Source organism: Sorex araneus, chromosome 6 (genome assembly GCF_027595985.1).
Source record: "Sorex araneus isolate mSorAra2 chromosome 6, mSorAra2.pri, whole genome shotgun sequence".
Lineage (NCBI taxonomy): Eukaryota > Metazoa > Chordata > Mammalia > Eulipotyphla > Soricidae > Sorex > Sorex araneus.
The window spans coordinates 52,147,357-52,168,119 of NC_073307.1; the positions used below are offsets into that span (position 1 = coordinate 52,147,357).

The 20,763-nt window shown below is 39.9% G+C and overlaps 1 protein-coding gene across 1 annotated transcript in view; it reads left to right on the forward strand.

The window, feature by feature from the left end:
• The window catches only part of LOC101548256 (spermine synthase-like), a 151,003-nt gene that overhangs the window by 79,489 nt on the left and 50,751 nt on the right, over nucleotides 1–20,763 (forward strand). Inside the window, 3 exon segments of the mRNA XM_012934786.2 lie at nucleotides 13,695–13,812; nucleotides 14,621–14,671; nucleotides 15,264–15,370. Coding sequence (XP_012790240.2) covers nucleotides 13,695–13,812; nucleotides 14,621–14,671; nucleotides 15,264–15,370 — 276 coding nt within the window.

The following is a 20,763-nucleotide window of genomic DNA, read 5'->3' on the forward strand; positions in this document are numbered from 1 at the left end:
CTTTTCCTTTTAATAAGCACTAAATAAGTGCTTTTCCTCTCTACTGGGAAAAGTCAATGTATCACAACATTTTTTTTGCAGGGCAGGGAAAATACAACTTTTACATTTTATCTCTATGCAGTAGTTTCGGTTTGGTTCGGGTTTTTGGTTTCTGGGCCACCCCCAGTGGTGCTCAGGGCTTACTCCTGACTCTGTATTCAGGGATTACTCATGGTGGGGCTCAGGGGACCATATGGAGTCCCTGGAATCGACTCCAGGTTGGCTGCATGCAGAGCAAAAACCCTAACAACTATATTATTGATCCAGCTGCTAGCCAGTACTTCTGAAGCATGGTTTCATACCTTGAATAAGTCATGGAATGTAAAGCATCTCTTTCATAGGAGTTGAATAATGGAAGTTGGAGACATAGAGTAAAATGGAATCCTTCACTAAAAAAAAGATCATTATGGTGTTGGATTGATGTTCTATATAGAAGCTGAAACAGATTACTCAACTTTTGAATATTGTTAGGACCATCCAAAGCAATAGGGAAATTCACTAGAAAAGAGAATTTGGCTTTCTGATGCTGCACGCACACAATCCCGGAGGCCAACTGAACTACTTTGGACACGAGCAGCTCGCAGAAATGCCTCCAGACTGTGAACTGAGCCACTGCTCCATGCGGTGCCAGCGGGGAAGGATTTCCCTCTCTCAGCCCTTCCTTCCTGGGCACAACACGGCGATTGCCACTTTTTGAGCACAAAATGGAGGTACCAGCCTGGCTGAGGCTGGATGTGCACAAAATCCCAGGGAGCGAAGGTCGGGGGGGTACTGGCCCCACCCTCTGCTGATATTTAAGCACAGCGGCCACACATGTGTGGCCTTTGCACTGCTGCACGCGTACGATCCCGGAGGCCAACTGAACTACTTTGGACATGAGCAGCTCGCAGAAATGCCTCCAGACTGTGAACTGAGCCACTGCCCCATGCGGCACCAGTGGGCCAGGCTTTTCCATCTTATGAGCACCACAAAAGGGAAGTAAAGGCTTGCAGTGATGCAATTTCTGGCAGAATTTTCCCTGGACTTTATACAGAAATCTGTATACTTTATACAGATATTAGGTATACTTTATACCTAATATCTCTTAATTGTCAGCAATGTGAAACGGTTCCTTTTTAGCAGGTCTGACTTTGGGGGGGGAACTCCAAACAATAATAGTGAGTTTTTGTTGAAATATTGAAGGTAATCAAAGTAGCAGCCGTTTGTCTAGACTGTGAACTAAGCCACAGCCCCACGAAGGCCGAGGAGAGGAAATATCCTTCTTTCTCGGTTCTTTTCCCTTTTCGGGGAGAAACGCGGCATGGCGTCCACCATATTATGAGATCTATTAAGCAGGCACGAACTTGGTGGCGTAGGAAGGGGGGAAAAGATTTAAAAAATTTTGTACTTGGAACAGCGGGACATTGGGCAGTCTCGGGCCGGGGCCGATACCAGCGCACGCTCCACTGAGATTCAACCCGGGTGGCCACACTTTTGTGCTCCCGCTTTGCTGCTGATCAACCAGGATCTGGAGGCCAACTAGATTACTTTTGGTTACAGAAACTGCTTGCAGCCATGTCTCTAGACTGTGAACTAAGCCATAGCCCCACGCCAGCCGAGGACTGGAAATATCTTTCTTTCTCGTTTTTTTTTTTTCCCTTGTCGGGCAGTATGGTGTCAGCCATATTATGAGGACTATTAAGCAGGCATGAACTTGGTGGCACGGGAAGGAGAAAAAAAAGAGTTATGTACTTGGAACAGCGAGACTTCATATCTCTTTATTCTCAGAAATGGAAAACTAATTATCAAATGCTTCCTTGGCAGTAGGGCTGTCTTCTTTGGGGGGGAAACTCCAGCAACAATAGTGAGTTTTGTGTTGAAATATGAAATGTAATCAAGGTAAAGAGAAAATGAAGTGAAATTTATCAGTTACGCAGGCGGGGGTGAGGGGGTGGGGGGTGGGGGGTGGGAGGTATACTGGGGTTTTTGGTGGTGGAATATGGGCACTGGTGAAAGGATGGGTGTTTGAGTATTGTATAACTGAGACATAAGCCTGAGAACTTTGTAACTTTCCACATGGTGATTCAATAAAATAATTTTTTTAAAAAAAAAGAGAAATTGATCATCAACCACCACATATTCAACAAATTTAGGTGGTGCTGAAAATCTGAAAGAACTTTCAAGACACAGCTATGCAAACTGGACTTTGACATTCATATTACAATCTTATCATATATGCAACTTTTTATTTAGTTTATATTTAAAAAGAGATGTCCAAAAATATAAACCTACTAGGTTTATATTTTACCTAGAATACATATATATTATATATAATATGTACACATATTTTATATATATACACTCAACACTTGCATCTTTTGTATAGAAGACTTGATTTTTAAGACTATGTAGCTATCATTAAGGTAACAAGTAGTTTTTTAAAAGTAAATCACCTAAATCCTAAGAATAATTCAGTAATTTGTGAATTTGATGGCAGCAAACATTAAACAAAAATCAGACTAGCATACAGCCATAGTAACCTCACTCTAAATGTGAAAAGCAGGAATGTTAGATAAATGAAACAATGCACTAAAAATGAGTAACTGAAAGGAAATTAATGGAGACATGTTTCAACTCTTCCAACCTTTTCTTTTGAGTTTTTCAGCTGATGTCTGAATCAATATTTTTTATCTCGTTTGAATGTGTTTTCTGATCACTTAAATGAACCATAGTTAGGAATCAGTTGTCTATGTGTATCAATGTACTCAATTTTATTCCACCTCTTTTAAAATTTTAGTTAAAGAATAAAAAGAAATAAAAATCATATGCTAAAATCAGGAAAGTCTCCTCTACCATTAACTATTCTGAAAACCCACAGGGAATAATGTAGACCATCAAATCTTTGATTTCAAGACTTAGAGGATGAGTGTAACCAATTTTTCTTCCAAATCTTTGCCTGAAGTTCATTCATATTTGTCTATTTGCATCTCCCTTATGTAAGTTGAAGTAATTGCTATTGCAAGCCACCGTGGCAGTTGGTAATCAAGAGATGGTTAAACAAAGTGTTTCGCAAAATTGGAGGAAAAGTTTAACAATCTGACTTTAGTGAACTATCATCATCATATCATCATCATAACATTGATCATTGATTTTCTGGCGTGGTCTCAGTAACACCTCCATTCGTCCTAGCCCTGAAATTTTAGAAGCCTCTCTTTACTCATCTTTCCCAAGGGTGCCACATTGGAGGCTCTTTCAGGGTCAGGGGAATGAGACCCATCATTGTTACTGGTTTTGGCATTACTGGTTTTGGCATATGAATATTCCACAGGGAGTTTGCCAGGCTCTCCCATGTGGGCAGGAAACTCTTGGTAGCTTGCCAGGTTCTCCTAGAGGAGAACTAAGCTATAAGATGTTGCTTCCAGGAGCTTTGTTTTATAGTCTCTGGATGTTGGCCGTTGATGTGATTACACAGTGCCAGGGGCAGTTTCTGGGTGTGACCGCCTAGCTACTGGAAAATGGGGGATCTGGGCAGAAGAGGCCCATTCCTAATCTGAGCAGGCTTGGAGATCTCAGCCCTGGTCCCACACAACTGGGTTCCTCTGCCAGTTCCTTCATGCGTGAGGCTCATTTGAACATGTGGAGAGGGGCCTTGAGCATGGCTGTGGCTGGGCTCTGGAGGTCTTTAGCTGCGAAGGCTCTGCTCCGGGTGGGGAGGGAAACTCAACCCACCCGCTCCGAGGGGCCCTGGTGTAGACAGCCAGGCACGGGGGCAAGATACTCTGCCTCTCAGTGAACTAAAGAGCCAGAATTAGTCTGGGAGACTCAGTAACAGGTTCTCACAGGCGTGTTCCCGATGTCTGCATTCCTGATACTTTTTAGCTTCTGACTCAGAAATATAGAGAGATCCTGATGTTGACCCTGATTCATTTGGACAACAGTCAAAATCATGCCAAAGCAAAGGATTTCTAAAAGCCCATTCTGTTGGAGGACTTGAGGAATCACAGAAACTTATTTGGTCTTATTTGGAGTCCTAGAACTGTTTCCATGGCACCTAAGTTCTATATAAAAACTTGCTGGGACTGGAGAGATAGTACAGAAGATAGGACATTTGCCTTACATGTGACTGATCCAGATTCAATCCCTGGTATCCCATACATTCCCCTGAGCAACACCAGGAATGATCTCTGAGCACAGAGCCAGGAGTAACCCCTGAGCACTCTCAGGTGTTGCCCTCTCCTCCAATAAAAGAACTTGCTGTCATATTTTCCACCTTTTGATCTATTCAGAGGATCATTGTCTCTGTGTTCTAATAAACTGCGTGCTCATAATCATAACTGCAAAAGTAATGATTGATAATCAGTTCAGCCCCCAGAAGAGACTAAGGAAAAAAGCACTATGGCTAAATAAACACAGAATAAAAATGAGAAGAGAAAGAGAGAACTGTAGAAAGGGAAGAAAGATTTCTTTGAAAATTGCAAATTTAAAAAATTACAGATAATGCATTAGTTATTAGTTTCAATTAAATAGATTTCTGTATTAGTGGGGCTAAAACTTACAAAACTTATCATCCCCTAATAGTCCTGGTACTTAGTTGCATGTAAAGTTCTCCAATCTGAGGAAGATTTACACACATCTGGTATAAGGAAATTAAGGGCGTCAGCTCTAGTCCTTTGTTTTAAAGCAAGTGTGTTAATAAATCTCATGCCAAAGACTGCATCCTGGCTTCTGGACCTACCACTCAACTGGAACATCCTAATTCGTCAGAACTCACGAAGGCTGGAAATGCTCCATGATGAAAAACAGGTCTGAAACTTTACAAAACTTCCTATGTGGAATCCTTTGGGTTTCTTTTTTTTCACAATGAGCTCCAAACATCTTTATTAGAACAAAATCTCAACTCCTTTCCAGGATGGGCTTTGGTGTTCCATGCTGACTTAAAAGGGGGAATGGGGGAGGCTGTAATTGAGGAAGACAATGCTGTCAGCCAGGCATCCAGAGAACCCGCCAGCCCATGCGCAGAGCATTCATCACCGTGATTCCACCCGACACTTGACTGAAAGCATTTTGCACTAATTTGCTCTGTGCCTCCTCCAGGTCAGCTACAAAGAAAGGATGAGCGAACCATAGGTGTCCATTAAACAGAATAAACAGTCTCGGGCACGTGAATACATCTGACACACATATAGCTCTTGGAGCTGTGTTGAGATGGGGGAGGGGGGAAAGAAACTCAAGGAGTGAAGGGTGAACATTCTTCTGTCTCTGGGGGGTGCCTCATCCTCACCACTTCTGTCTAGACACGGGCAGCTGTGGTGCAGACGGGAATATGGCCAGGAATACTCCTTATTCGCAATGGTCTCATTGGGAATGGGTTTAAACCTACTTTCCACACTGCTGATGGAATGCATTTGCCTCTTTCAGCAGATGATTTTTTCTTAATTAGCCCTGCACAGATCTAATTGCTCTAGGGTAGTTAGAAGCCTCTGCTTGTAATTCCACTGAAAACAAGAAAGCCCCGAGCTTGTTGTCACAGTTGTCCAACTTTGCTGATAGCAAGCAAGCAAGAGAAGGTTATGGGATCCTGTCACGGGCTCCTGATTTGAGCAGTGAAGAGTTGGGAAGAAGGCGAAAGAGCAAGACGATTTCTAACAAGAAACACATGGTGTTTGGAAAGCTAAACACAGCTGAGGTCCCCAGTCACTTGTCCTAACTCTCCTAGCCCTGGGCCTCACCGGGACTGTATTATCTCCGTTGGTATTTGTGATTATCTGTGTGGATTATCATTAGGAACTGTGGCCATATTCAAAGGGGACCAGAGAGGAATTTCTAGGGCTGTGCTTCCTCAGAAAAGTCAATCTTTTTTTTTTTCAAAGACCAAGATGATGGTCTGCATGCAGGATGCTCATTCCCTTTAAGGGTACTAAGTCATGCAGAGTTTCCATGCTATTTGCCTGCAGCCCTTTACTCATTTGCCTTTCTAAATAAAAGTCTGTCTAGGATTCTTTTAAGTCTCTTGGGAAATGGGAAGAGGCTGACATCAATCATCTAATGACTGGTTTTCCTTTGCACAAGGAATACAGGGTTGGAGGAGCACTGTACTTCTGACCATAAATAAGTTTCCTCACAAAATCTGTTGGGTGTGGTTGTAATACAGTTGATTTCTGCAAAGTGTGACATAATTGAAGAATGTCTTGGAAGAAATATCAGAAGAAATACGTGTGGCAAAAATCTAGAAGCATTTTTGTTCTAATGAACACATGGAAACAAGCCCTCTACCCCCATATAGTAGTACTCAAGGAGGGATTCTTATGTTAATAGATTTTCAAAAAATAATTGGTTCCATCCCTGGACTCAAAGCATTGTAAAAGGGTCAGAATGCCTGCAGAAGAGGTAGGATTTGTCATTATGTTGTAATTTTACTAAGTCAAATGAATCAAATGCCTTTTATTTTCCAATTGTTTTGCTTTCTCTGGCTCAGAATTCCATCTGAGAAGGGCATGATGGATCTTTCCAGATTTTTTAATAGTTTCACTAATATCAAAATATGATTGTGATTATGAATACAGATTCATTCCTATTTTTGTTTGAAGTGTGATTAGTTTTGTTGGTTTTTTAAGCAAAAGTCTTGCAAAAGACACTTTGAACAAAAAAGGAAAATATGTCTATTCAGAAAATAGCCATTATTAGCATGAGAAAAATGTTTGACAGCATGTTTCAAACATGTGTCCACATCTAACTGTAACTTGCACATGAATATTAACCAACCGATAAGAGAGGAAGAGAGGAAGTGGGAGAATGAGTAGGTATGTGTAGCTAAAGAATCATACCCAATATCACCAATGACATTTATGTAATTGTTAAGTCTGATGGCATCTGATTTTATTGGAGTTTTATTAGAGAATGAATAGAAATCATGATAAGATTAAAAGGATCTTTCAACTTAATGTAAATGTGTTAGCACCTGAAAGTGACTCATTCCTGTAAGATGATAAAGATTGAAGAAATAATCATAAAATCTAAATACAGCACAGAGTTGGGTGAGTGACTTGGGGGGCGGGGGAGAGAAACTGGGGACATTGATGCTGGGAAATGTACACTGGTGAAGGGATGAAGGGATGGATATTGGAATACTGTATGACTGAAGCCCAATAATGAACACCTTTGTAATGTTGTAATGGTTGATCTCATGGTCATTCAGTTAAAAAAAAAAGTAGTTTTCTTAAATGCAGTACACTCATTCTATTATTTTTTCTGAAACAAAAATATTTCAACTTTAGTTAATATATATTGAATTCCACACTACTAGAAAATCAGTAATTATCTTACTCTTCTATACATCTAGCCTAGTTTTACATTCTGAAAGTTGATTATTTTCTTAAAATACTTTTTCTTTTCAAGAATTGCTCCAGGTGTTCTCATGAGTTACCTTTTCTTATGGTTAATCTATATCTGTTTGAAATTTTCATGATCTTTCCCCTGTTGCTTCTTGACTAAATGCTGCTCAATTTTTTGTTTCTTTAACTTTTAATTTATTTTTATTTGATTGGGGGCACACTTGGTATTGTTAGGGAAAACTCCAGACCTCCAGTTCTGATGTCTCTGGCCATTTGTTGCTCCCTTCCTATGTTTCTTTATATCCTACATATAAGAGAATCTGCATCAATTCCTCTGCTTAAGGTTGACCTTATGCAGTATAAACTTCTCCCTTTTTCTGTTTTTGGTTTTTGGTTTGGGGCAACACCCAGTGATGTTCAGGGCTTACTCCTGACTTTGTACTCAGAGATCACTACTGGTGTGGCTCAAAGGGCCATTGACTGGGGATTCAACCCCAGTCGGACATGTGCAAGGCTCACTGTATAATCTTCCACTGTACTATCTCTCTTTTACTATCTCACTGTCATGTCTCTCACTGTACTATCTCACTGTATTATCTCTCACTGTACTATCTCTCCAACCTGTGCTGCATGGTCCCTCATTTATCTGTCCCCCTCATAGGTGAAGGACACTTTGGTTGGGTGTCCTTATTAATGAAGAATTCTTCACCTCTTCATCCTAGTCAGTGAGCAAGCAGCCTGTTTTTTTCTGGCATGGAGACTGCTGTGTCAAATTCTATTCTAATTATAAATGACTTCCTGGGTGCTTCAAGGTTGCCCAAGAACGTCTATATTTTAGAAGTTTGATAACTTCACTAAGATGTTACATGTGACTGTTTCTCATTTTCCAGATTAAACAATCTGCTGATGATGTCACTTCTTTCTCGAGGTCAAGAAAATTTCCATAGTGTAAATTTTCCCTCTTAGGAACATCAAACATATATATATATATATATATATATATATACACACACATATATATATATATCTATATATATATATATATATATATATATATATAGAGAGAGAGAGAGAGAGAGAGAGAGAAAAGGAATCCGGAGTTCCGACCTCTGTCAATGGTCAAGAATCAGGAATGCTGTCTCGTTTGCCAAGGCATCAAAAATTAGGTGGGCCGGACACATAATGTCCGATTCAGAGATGACTGCTGGACTAGAGCTGTTACCAACTGGATTCCACGGGACGTCAAAAGACCTCATAGCCGTCCACCAACGAGATGGTCAGACTTCTTCCTCAAAACCCTGAATGAACAGTTTGAGGTTCTTCCTGTTCCTGGAGCAAGCAGATATCATTGGGCTACACTAGCATGTGACAGGGGCGAATGGAGGCCTTACTGGTGCCTGATCGAGCAAACTGAAGATCAACGGGATGACAAGTGATGACAAGTGATGACAAGTGACAAGTGATATATCTGTATATATATATACATATATATGATATATTACACAAAGATCTATTTGATGGTCTCTTAGATATATACATATATATTAGGTCACCTTTGTATGTTTTCCAGAACCTATATGGCTTTTGCCTAGCTAATAAAGGAAGCCTAGAAAAATTCTACCAACTCCATCATCTACCATTGAGACTGGAAATATAGTGCATACTCTTGGTCACTACCAATATCTCATGAGTGAGAAAGTGGGTCTTCTATCAAAGCTAGAACCATCCTTTGATTTTCCACCCAGGAATAATCATTCATTTTACTTGAATTGTCCCCCTAAATTCTAGGATATTAAAGTGAGCTCTTGGAAAATCATTTATCTTTAACTCTACTTTGTAGGAAAATACATGTTTCCAGAGAGTTTTGCTAGGAATTTTGTTTTGCTGCTTTAGGTCGCACACTTTAGAGGCATATAATCTTTATCTTGTGAGTAAAACATATTATTTGTTTTATTACTTTGGAAGGGTGGAGTGTGCTCAGGCAGAAATTGGTTTTTCTCTGAAATTTTTTCCTCGAAGTGTTGATGTTTAGTTGATCACTCTCCTTATTTCCCCATGGCCTCCCAGCCTCTTCTGGGGACCATCAACAAGGTTAGACCAGTAAAGAATCTCCAGGCTCCCATGCCTTACCTCGGTGTCACGCCCTCCTACTATTGCCAAAAAGAGTCCCACAATAAACAGAACTCTCTACCTTTAGACTGTTGTCACCATCTGATAGGCAGCTAGGAGGGACTCATGATGGTCAAGGAGAACTCTTACTCTTTTAACATCTCCACTCTCCCTGCCAGAGAAGTACAAGACCATGGAAAGATAGAGAAAGCCCACTTATATCCCCCTGAAAGTTCTGGAACTGTTTCAACTGTCAAATAAGACAAAGTCCAGCTCACTCACCAGCACCAAAAGACCTTTGAGAATCTTGGTGCCTCAGGCTGCAGTGCTAAACTCACAACTTGGAGAAGTAGGTGAATTTCCCCCTTTAAATATAACTAGAGATGGTCACTTTCTTAGTTCCTGTTGTTTAGAACAAATAGTCTAAGACTTAGAAGAATTTTTGCAGTCTTTTAGGATTTGGTGTTTTTGAGAATTTGAACAAGACTGTACTTCTCCTATGGATTACATTTAGAATTTTGAGGGGAAAAAATTCAAGATTAAGCTAAGCCGCCTATATAAGAGAGATAACCTGTCTGATTTCCTGGCCTCTAGCAAATGTTCCTATGCAAGTTGTTCTGATAAAGAAATTGTGGTTAAAATCTTACTGGCATCTGAGATTTATAAATCTATACACATATATGTGTATACATAAACCTTATGAATACACCTACATGTATACACACACACATTTATAGGTCCTTAGATACTTTCGTACTTTATTTTTACAATGAGTAGAGCTCCTGGAATTTGCCTCTTAATTTTGAACAAGATAGTTTCAAAACACCCTCGGCAGTTTTCACTCAATCAGACTTGGTAAAATTATTGAATTGTGAAATATCTTTATCCATTAAATTTTCCATGTGGCAATTCCTATCTTATAGTGATTTTTTGAGATTTCATAAAGTTTCTGGCATGAAAATCAGGTATTAGCTTTTTTCTTGATTCATTGGTTACTTTGATGACAAATTCATGGGGTACAGTCTGATGACTAATGATTTTCTAAAAGGCCTTTTATTATGCTGAAGTACCAGCATGAGTGAAATTGTTCTTTAAAAATGAGGGATACTTTGTTTCTGTTTTGGGGTCACACTTGGCTTTCTCCTGCTGGGACTGCGGGACTTGACTTAGTGCTGGGATGAACCTCAGTAGGCAATGCATGCATCTACCTGATCTGGTGCTCTGCTACTTGAAAGTAAGCAGTTGGTGAGTTTTACTCATAAAGATACTTGGCAGAAAGCATAGGAAGCCTGAAATAAAATTTTTTTTTTGCGAGGGAGGCTTACTCCCAGTTCAGTATTCAGCAGTCAGCATTCAGTGATCAGTCCTGGCTCGGGGTCTATCTGGGGTACCAAGGATTATACCCAGGTCAGACACATGCAATGCAAGTGCCTTACCTTCTGTACTATCTCTCTGCTCCAGAAAGCCAGAAGTTAAAAGAGATCTTTCCTTGGCCTTCTTTCAGTGCTTAGCAATTGCTCATATATTGTGGTGATGAAAATGATCCAAATTCTCACAGGGAGGGGATACTGTGTGAGTTTTTGATGTGGCAACCGAGATTTTTTATTGAGCATTTAACATTAATCTATGTTATGATGTGGGGAAGGAGCAGAATGGTTTTATGAACTTACCACGTTTGGACGAGCCTCACGCATGAAAGAACCAGCAGAGGAACCCAGGTGTGCGGGACCCGGGGTTGAGATCTCCAAGGCTGCTCGGATCAAGGCTGGTCCTCTTCCACCCAGATTCCCTATTTTCCAGTAGCTAGTCAGTCACAACAGAAATTGCCCTCAGTGCCATGTAATCCCATCAATGGCCAACAGCCAGAGACTAGAAAACAACGCTTTCAGAAGCGCATGGCCACATATGACTGCGCCATCTCTTATAGCCTAGTTCTCCCTCTCAGAGAACCTGACAAGGTACCGAGAGATCCTGTCTGCACGGGAAAGAGCCTGGCAGCTCCCCATGATGTATTCATATGCCAAATACAGTAACAACAATTGGTCTCATTCTCCTGACCTTGAAGAGCCTCTAATGCGGCACCATTGGGAAGGAGGAGTAAAGAGAGGCTGCTAAAATCTCAGGGCTAGGATTAATGGACATTACTGGGCCTGCTCAAACAAATTGATGATTAACAGGATGATAATGATACAGTGATACCACTAAATTTGTGTTTCTATTATATTTGAAGGGCTAAAGCAATAGCACAGCAGGTAGGGCATTTGTCTTGCACACGGCTGACCAGGGTTCAATTCTTCCGCCCCTCTCACAGAGCCTGGCAAGCTACCGAGAGTATCTCACCCGCACGGCAGAGCCTGGCAAGCTACTCGTGGCATATTCTATATGCCAAAAACAGTAACAACAAGTTTCACAATGGAGATGTTACTGGTGCCCACTCGAAAAAATCGATGAGCAACAGGTTGACAGTGATACAGTGAAATAACTAGTAGCTATGCATCAACACCTGGCAGATAAACACTTAGTCTCCCTATCATCTTCAGAGAAAAGCTTACCTACCACAAGGTAGAATCTCGTCTAGAGTAGCCTATAGCTGGTTGTGTAGGGTATACTGCCAATAATTACAAGTAGAACATTCTATGTTCCTCCACAAATAGTTAATCAATAGAAGTTCGAATTATCTTGCACTATTCCAACCCATTTGTTTTCTTAGTCTCCACTTCTATAGCATCCAGTTCTGAAGCATAAGCCATAACTGCATGACCCTAACACATACTCTTCAACTTCATGTTATTACTCTCAAAATCAGTACAAAGTGTGATGAAGGCTTGGAAGCCACATTTCCACCAGATACAACCTGCAAAACACTAGGCCTTTGAGAAGCTATTCCTAATTCATTAAGTTCTACAAAACCCTTTACCTCTGTCCCAAGTGTAACCATTCTTTGGTGGTCCTACTTCCTTCTCTAGGAGGGTAAGGCAATTGAAAATCCAAGGTATATTCAAGTGGGAATGTCAGAAAAATGCTTGAGGAGAGTTATGGAAATTAATAGCTTCCTGCAACCAGCTGGTGTTCAATATAGAGCACAGCATATGATTAAACATATCTCCTCAACTTGCACATTTAAGTCCATGGATGCAAAGTGAAAGTATTATCCTGGACCACGATCTGGAGGCCAGCTAGACTACTTTTGGTTCCAGAAACTGCTTGCAATCTTGTTTCTATACTGTGAACTAAGCCATTGCCCCATACTGCCCCAGGATGCAATTTCTAACATAAATCTCCCTGGACTTAATTACTAAAATACTAAAATATAGAAATCCTAAACCGCGCGGCCGCTATCGCGGTAGCGGGTCTTCATATCTCTTCATTCTTATCATTGGAAAACTAATTATCAAATGCTTCCTTGTCAGTAGGGCTGGTTTTTTTTTTTGGGGGGGGGGACTCCAACAACAATAGTGATTTTTGTGTTGAAATATGGAATGTAATCAAGGTAAAGAGAAAATGAAGTGAAGTTTATCAGTTATGCAGGCGGGGGTGGGGGGTGGGGGTGGGAGGAATACTGGGGTTTTTGGTGGCGGAATATGGGCACTGGTGAAGGGACAGGTGTTTGAGCATTGTATAACTGAGACATAAGCCTGAGAACTTTGTAACTTTCCACATGGTGATTCAATAAAATAAATAATAATAAAAATATATATCATCATCCTGTTCATATACTTATTGCAACTTGCCTCTGAGGGTGTTCTATTCTGACAAAGAGGATATAGATCCAGAACTATGGAGTTATCAGTGTTAGGGGGAAATGATTTTATGTTTATGACTCCATATTTATGTTTCACTCAACTAAACTTGAAAGTTTTAAATCTCCCTTCCACTAAAGCCTATTTTTCTTCTTTTATTTTTTAAGAGGCAATAGATTTTACTATTCATGCTCTAGCGTGATTGGGGTGACATTATAGTAATATATTTTCATCTCATTAGCATTTCTGCATAGAAATAATTATGGGAAGATATTCAGAATATTTGGAGCTTCATATGGCTTCTGTCTGCATTGCATGGAACAGATGCATCCATGAGCCTGGCCTTTGAATTAAGTTGCATCGAGTTCTAATCCTCATTAATTGATGTGAAAAAAGGAAAAACCTAGGGATCGCCCTCACTGCTTACTAAGCAGAGAGCACAGCTACAGAGAGGCATAAGGACCAGATACATCAAAATTAGTTTTTATCTTTCAAGCATGGAAGCAGAGTAGCAAAGTCCTACATGAAAGGCTTTCCCCGCTCTCCACCCATCCTACCAGAAAATGGTGCTGCAGTCACTAATGCTGTTATTAAGAAGGTTGCAGCATCAAGAGGTGGGCAGAGAGGACTTCAAAAGCCAGAGCAGCTGTGGTCCTGGATGTGTTTGCAAGGAAACCTGGGCTCCAAAGTCTCATTTTCTTGCCTTTGAAGAGTCCTAATTGAGGAAGGAAAAAATCAAGCATTTTTGACAAGATGCTCCGCCAAAGAAAATTATGGAAGGCAAAGATGAAAAGGAATGTGTGCTGATTGTCCTGTTATTTAAAAGCCTGAAAGAGCAGGAGCATCATTTTAATCACTGATCCTGAGTGGGTTCCTCAAGGATGACCCCGGCTGGGGACCCCCTGAACTCGGGGGCTGATGTGGAAGAAGTAAGGAGGACGGATCAGATACTTAACAGAGATTCCATAGCAACTTTTTGTAAATGTTCAAAGAAGGGGTGTGGGGGGGAATTTGCTGTCAAACAACCTAAATGGATCCTTTGGGAATACCAGGAGATGAAATCAATAATCCTGGGCTTTATGAATTCATTGAAGTTTAACAAACTTAATGGGAATGCCTGGTCTTATTACTTTTTAATCATTTTAACACCTCAAACTTCACTTGCTTCGATTAGCTTACAACAAATGAGTCAAAGGCACAGAACAATCAGAAAATAGTGACCAACTCATAAAAGTTAAAACACAATTCACACCTCTCACATAGCCCTATGAATATAACCATTACTATATAAAACCATGATCTTACATAAAGCTTGAAAAGTACAATGTATTCTTTAGATGCTTCCATGCATCACTAGTACAATTTCTTGGCTAAAAGCCATTTTGTGGTAACTATAATTTTTATTTTTATATTCTGTTGCAGCCAATAATGTCTTTGAAGAAGATCTTGGATCATTGATAATTAAGGTCAAGGGTAATTGAATTATTATCATGAATATATATTATATATAATTACTAAATAATAATTATCATCAGCCATTGAACAAATGACTCAGAGGTACGTACCATTCCTGTGTAAAGCCAGAGGCCATAGGTTTCATTACTCCACTCTACAAAAGCAAACAAAAACCAAAAAGAAGTGAAGAGGATCCTAAAGGAACATACATGGATTCCATATGATCAAAGAAAAAGCCTGTTCCAAAAAGAAAAAAAGTGAACTGCATACAAAATAACTTTTAAGAGTTCTATTATACTTTCTTCCCCTTGAAAACCAGCCAGAAAAAAATCATATCCTATAAAAATATAACTTATTATTTTGTTTTGGAGAGTCTGCTTGTTTGCCAAGAAGTATTTGGGAAAAACTTTGAGTTTTGACTAAAAATAACCAGAATCTGGAAACCAATTCAAGAATGAACAATTAAATGAAAGTATTTAGTTCAAACATATATTTCTGAGATTACACCCATTTTGTTAGGAACCCAGCTCTATTAGATAACAGTGTTGTGCTTGATGCTGAAAGTAACAATTGCCTGTCAGATATGATATTCTGAACTATTGATTGACAGTTGAGAAAAATGAGACTTTGGAAATCTTCCTTCTGAGGCATTCCAGCTCCCAACCTTTCTCTTCATATCTAGCAGACTTCCATGCTGCTACCATGCATGTTCTCAAGGTGAGGAAGTATCATATCATACAGATAGGTCCTTCTGGTGGAGGAACAAATATGAATTTTATTTGTGTTTTGTGTGTGAATCGGGGAGGTAGGATAGGTTTTTCTACTCTAAGGTAGAGTCCCCATCTGGATTAAAGTGAATACCCTGAATAGTATAGTATAGTTTTGTACTATAGTATAGAGTAGTATAGTATAGTACGCTGTAGTATGAACCTTGTAGTATATCTCCTTTTGGTATGACTACTTCCTTCAGTTGGGGATTCTCTTTAAAATTCAAAACCCCAGAATTTTTAGAACTATGAGAGTCTGTTTTAATTCTGTTTAATAAAGGAACTTTTTCTTTTTTTATCATGTAGCATTTTTTTTTGTTAAATCTTTTTTCCACTTTTTTTTCTTTTCAACTTTTTTATTGAATCACTGTGAGGTAGACCCTTACAAAGCTGTTCATAACTGGATTCCAGTCATACAGTATTCCAACATCCATTCCTCCACCATTGAGAAAGTTTTTTTAATCACTATAAGGCTTCTATTTTCTATCTAATTTCTATCTAATATCTAATATTTAATTATCTATATAATTATCAAATACATTATAGTATCTAATCTAATATCTATCTTTTTCTTTAATCACTATTAGGCTTTTATTTTCTATCTAATTTCTATCTAGTATCTATTATTTAATTTCTATCTAATCTATCTAGCATCTAATATCTAATTATAGGATATATTATAATATCTAACATATTATAATATCTAATATAACATCCAGAGAGAGCCTTAAAAGCAAGCTCCCAGAAGCGATATCTTTAGCCTACTTCTCCCTCTAGGAGAAACTGGCAATCTTCTGAGAGTTTCCTGCCCACATAGGACAGCCTTGCAAGCTTCCCATGGTGTATTCATATGCAAAATCCAGTAACAAGCTGGATCTCATTCCCCTGACCCTGAAGAGCCCCCAGTGCAACATTGTTAGGAGGGCCAAGTCGAGATAGACTTCTAAGATCTCAGGGAAAGGACAAAATGAGATGTTACTGAGCCCGCCCGAGAAATCAGTGATTAACGGGATTTCGTGATTAATGATCTAATATAATATATATCTAATATCTAAATATCTAATTTCTATTTTCTATCTAATCACTATTTCCCTTCACATAAAGGAACTTTCCCTTCCCATAAAGGAACTTTTACTATGATCACTATTAGGCTTCATGGGTATGTATTACTTTTTATTTTGCTTTTTTGTTTGTTTGACTTGTTGTTTGGGAGGGAAGTAAGTGATATTTGGCCACATTGGGCAATGCTCAGGGATAACTCATGACTATGTGCTCTGATATTGATTCTGGCAGTGCTAAAAGAAGACCATATGCAGTACCGAGGAATCAAAGTAGGGCTGGTCACATGCAAGTCAAGCATCTTACCACTGTGCTGTCTATCTGGCCCCCCTTATTCTCAGATGTTATACAATATGACAACAGGAACCTCCCCCCCTATAGCTGTCCTGAGTAACTCTGGCCAGTCTTTTCCAACAATCTTTTCTGACTGTTTTTCTTCACCCACACACCCAACCACCTCACTGTTTATTGTGGAGACTTCATAGGATGATCTGAATGCTCTTGGTCTGTGGAACTATTATTTATCATTGAGATCTTGAATAAAGTGCCATGCACTCTAGAAATCCTACTTCAATCACTTGGGATTAGATTTTAAAAAACCGTATTATGGTTTAAGATCCCTCTGTATACTTCCAATGACAAAAACATACCTCTCTGAACAGCTCTTACATGTGTATTTATGCTACACAGCATAAATCTTTATTCTCATGAAACTCTGACATAAAATCAGAATGAAAACTGACCCTGATGCCATGTAACCTCATCAACGGCCATGATCCAGAGACTCAGAAACAAAGCTCCAGGAAGAGAGCAACATAGAACATCCAGACCCCGCGCCAGGCTGTCTTCACCAGGATAACTCAGAGGGGGGTGGGTTGAGTTTCCCTCCCTGTCCCAACAGAGCCCCAGCAGCCGAAAACCTCCAGAACCCAACCACCACCATGCTCGTGGCCACTCTCCACAGGCTTGGATATGGAGGAACCTGCGGAGAAACCAGGTATGGGGGACCCATGACTAAAATCTCCAAGCTCTCTTGGAGCAGGAATGGGCCTCCTCCCCCCATCTCCCAAATTTTCCAATAGTTTGGCAGTCAAACCAACAAGACTGCCCCTGCTGTCATATAATCTTATCATTGGCCATGATCCAAAGACTCTGAAATAAAGCTCCTGGAAGAGAGTGACATAGGCCTCATCCATGAGTGAATCTGCTATATAATCGTATTCTAAATTTTAGAATTCCTGGAGCGCGCGGCTGCAAACCACTGATATACCAAGCTTTGAGGACACAATTTGGGATTGGGGTGGAAACATTCAAAGTATGGTGGTGAGAAGGTGCAATGGTGGTGGGATTGGTGTTTGAATATTAAATCTAATGGATGATTGTGAACAAATTTATAAAAATAAATAAATAAATTACTGTATCACTGTATCACTGTCATCCCATTGTTCATTGATTTACTCGAGCGGGCACCAGTAACATCTCTATTACACTCAGCCCTGGGATTTTTGCAGCCTCTCCTTACCCATCTTTCCCAACAATTGTTGGCTTTTACAAGGTCAGGGGAATGAGACCTACTGTTACTGTTTTTGGCATATCGAATATGCCACAGGTAGCTTGCCAGGCTCTGCCTTGGGGGCGGAATAATCTCCGTAGCTTTCCAGGCTCTCCGAGAGGTGTGTATATATATATGTTACTGTATTTTGGATATGAATACACCACAGGGATCTTGCCAGGCTCTATATTTATAATTATTTATAATAAGTTATTATAAATAAATAAGTTGTTCATGAAACGAAATCCCATTAATCACCAATTTCTTGGGCGGGCTCAGTAACATCTCATTTTGTCCTTTCCCTGAGATCTTAGAAGTCTATCTCGAATCAGCCCTCCTAACGATGTTGCACTGAGGGCTCTTCAGGGTCAGGGGAATGAGATCCAACTTGTTCCTGGATTTTGCATATGAATACACCATGGGAAGCTTGCAAGGCTGTCCCATGTGGACAGGAAACTCTCAGAAGATTGCCAGTTTCTTCCAGAGGGAGAAGTAAGCTAAAGATATGGCTTCTGGGAGCTGCTTTTAAGGCTCTCTCTGGATGTTGGCCATTGATGGAATTACACACACCTGGGTTCCTCTGCCGGTACCTTCATGCGTATGGCCTGTCCGAACGTGTGGAAAGGGGCCTCCAGCATGACTGTAGCTAGGTTCCGGTGGTCTTCGGCTACTGGGAGCTCTGCTCGGGGTGGAGAGGGAAGCTGGAGCCCATCCCCTCCAAAGGGCCCTGGGGAAGACAGCCAGGCATGCGGGCAAGAGACTCTCTTAAATAAATAAATTGTTATTTATAATAAATAAATTAAAAAGCAGCTCACAAGGAAAAGAGGTGGCATATTGGTTTTAGTATTATGAACATCAAGAAGGAAGCAAGATGGTTCCTAAATGTAAAATAAGACCAAACCCTGATAATCGCACTATGATCATGGTAGCAACATTCTCTCCTAGCTTTCTTTTGACAATTCTGACTTTTTGTTCCAGGCAAAATTTTTTGAAACCATAATGATCTTTCCTTTTTTCTCCGAACACAGAGTTAGTTCTGTTAAGAAATCTGTTGCTTCTACCATCCAAAAATAACAAAATCCAATGAGTCCTCCCAATTTCCATGGTTCTCATCCTGGTCTTTGCCACCATCATTTTTGGAGATGGCGAAGAAATCTGGTATTTTCCTACAAGTCTCTCTCATATTATATGTTCACAAATTGCATCATTTAAGATATATAATTTTTATATGATATACATTTATTTTTAATGTTTCAACTAATTGTATAACTACCTTAGGAGATAACTGCAATCCTATATTCAGAACCTTTCACTGTTTTTCATCTTAACTTGGAAAAATGGGTTTATCTAGTGATCATAGAATTTCCATGTAGGCTGCAGTGACCTCTGCTCATGAATTTTATTTGTGTTTGTGAATAAAATAATCATATTTAGGGAAATAGGAGTGGGGGGAAGAGAAAGCGAGAGATACACATGTAGGGAAAGAGAGAGAGGGAGGGAGAGAGAAAGAGAGAGGAAGAGGGAAATAGAGGGAGAGAGAGAATGTGGGCTTCAAAGAGTCAAGTGTTCCCATAAAGTAAAAGAAAAAATATGAACATCTCAAGTTGAGATGCAGACAATTAGCTTTTGGAGTTGGGAAAGCATTATTCATGGATTTTAAAACGTAGTCAATCTGATCAGGGATGGCATGGAAAGAATGGACATGTGGGTTTCCCAGAGCTACGAATATTTTAAAAGATAATTTAAAGAGGAGTAGAGGACATGGATTCTAATTAAATTTATCATCTATTGCACCTTAGAATATTGTATAGCACATTAATGCCCTGGCATATTTTATAAGGAACAACTGAGATCTCTAGTGTTCTTGTTTCTGTTTAAGAAGCTAACTTTCCATATTCCTAAAATGAACATGACAAATTTCCTCCTCTCACGAAGATCACCATCATCATCACTGCCATCCCATTGCTCATCGATTTGCTCAAGCGGGCACCAGTAACGTCTCCATTTGTGAGACTTGCTGTTACTGTTTTTGGCATATCGAATACGCCACAGGTAGCTTGCCAGGCTCTGCCTCAGGCGAGATACTCTCAGTAGCTTGCCGGGCTCTCCAAGAAGGATGGAGGAATCAAACCCGGGTCGGACGCGTGCAAGGCAAATGCCCTACCCACTGGGCTATCGCTCCAGCCCCATTATGAAGATATGGCATAGAAAATTCTGAAATCCATCTATGCTACTAACATTCCATACCTGTAAAAATAAAACTATAAGCGTAGCATAGGTTCTAAAGTCCTTGCCTGAATTAAAAGTAGAAATATCACTCTGAAGTAACTTTGCACTTGAGAAAATGTTGATACCTACTGGTAATAATTGAGGGGTAAGAAAACTCAGAATAATGATATAGGTAAATCAGAGCCAGAAGTACATTGTGAGAATGAAAGAAAAGAGCTGCTTCCGGCTTTATTTAGGAGATTTAAACACTTAAAGTAAACTAAAAGGTGCAGGGACCCAGGAGTGATTCACAGAACCACCCGCCAGACCATTTCAAACACGCATCTTTCATCTGCTGTGTAACATCTTACTGTGTGACACCAAATTCCCTCTCCTGATAGCTTTTTTCCCTTATGCCAAAGTTCATTTTCCTTTTCCTCATGACTATTTATTTGTATGTGAGAATGTGGGAAGTTGTATGTGAGAAGTCACCATCTTTTCTTGGTTTAATTCTCATGCCTCTA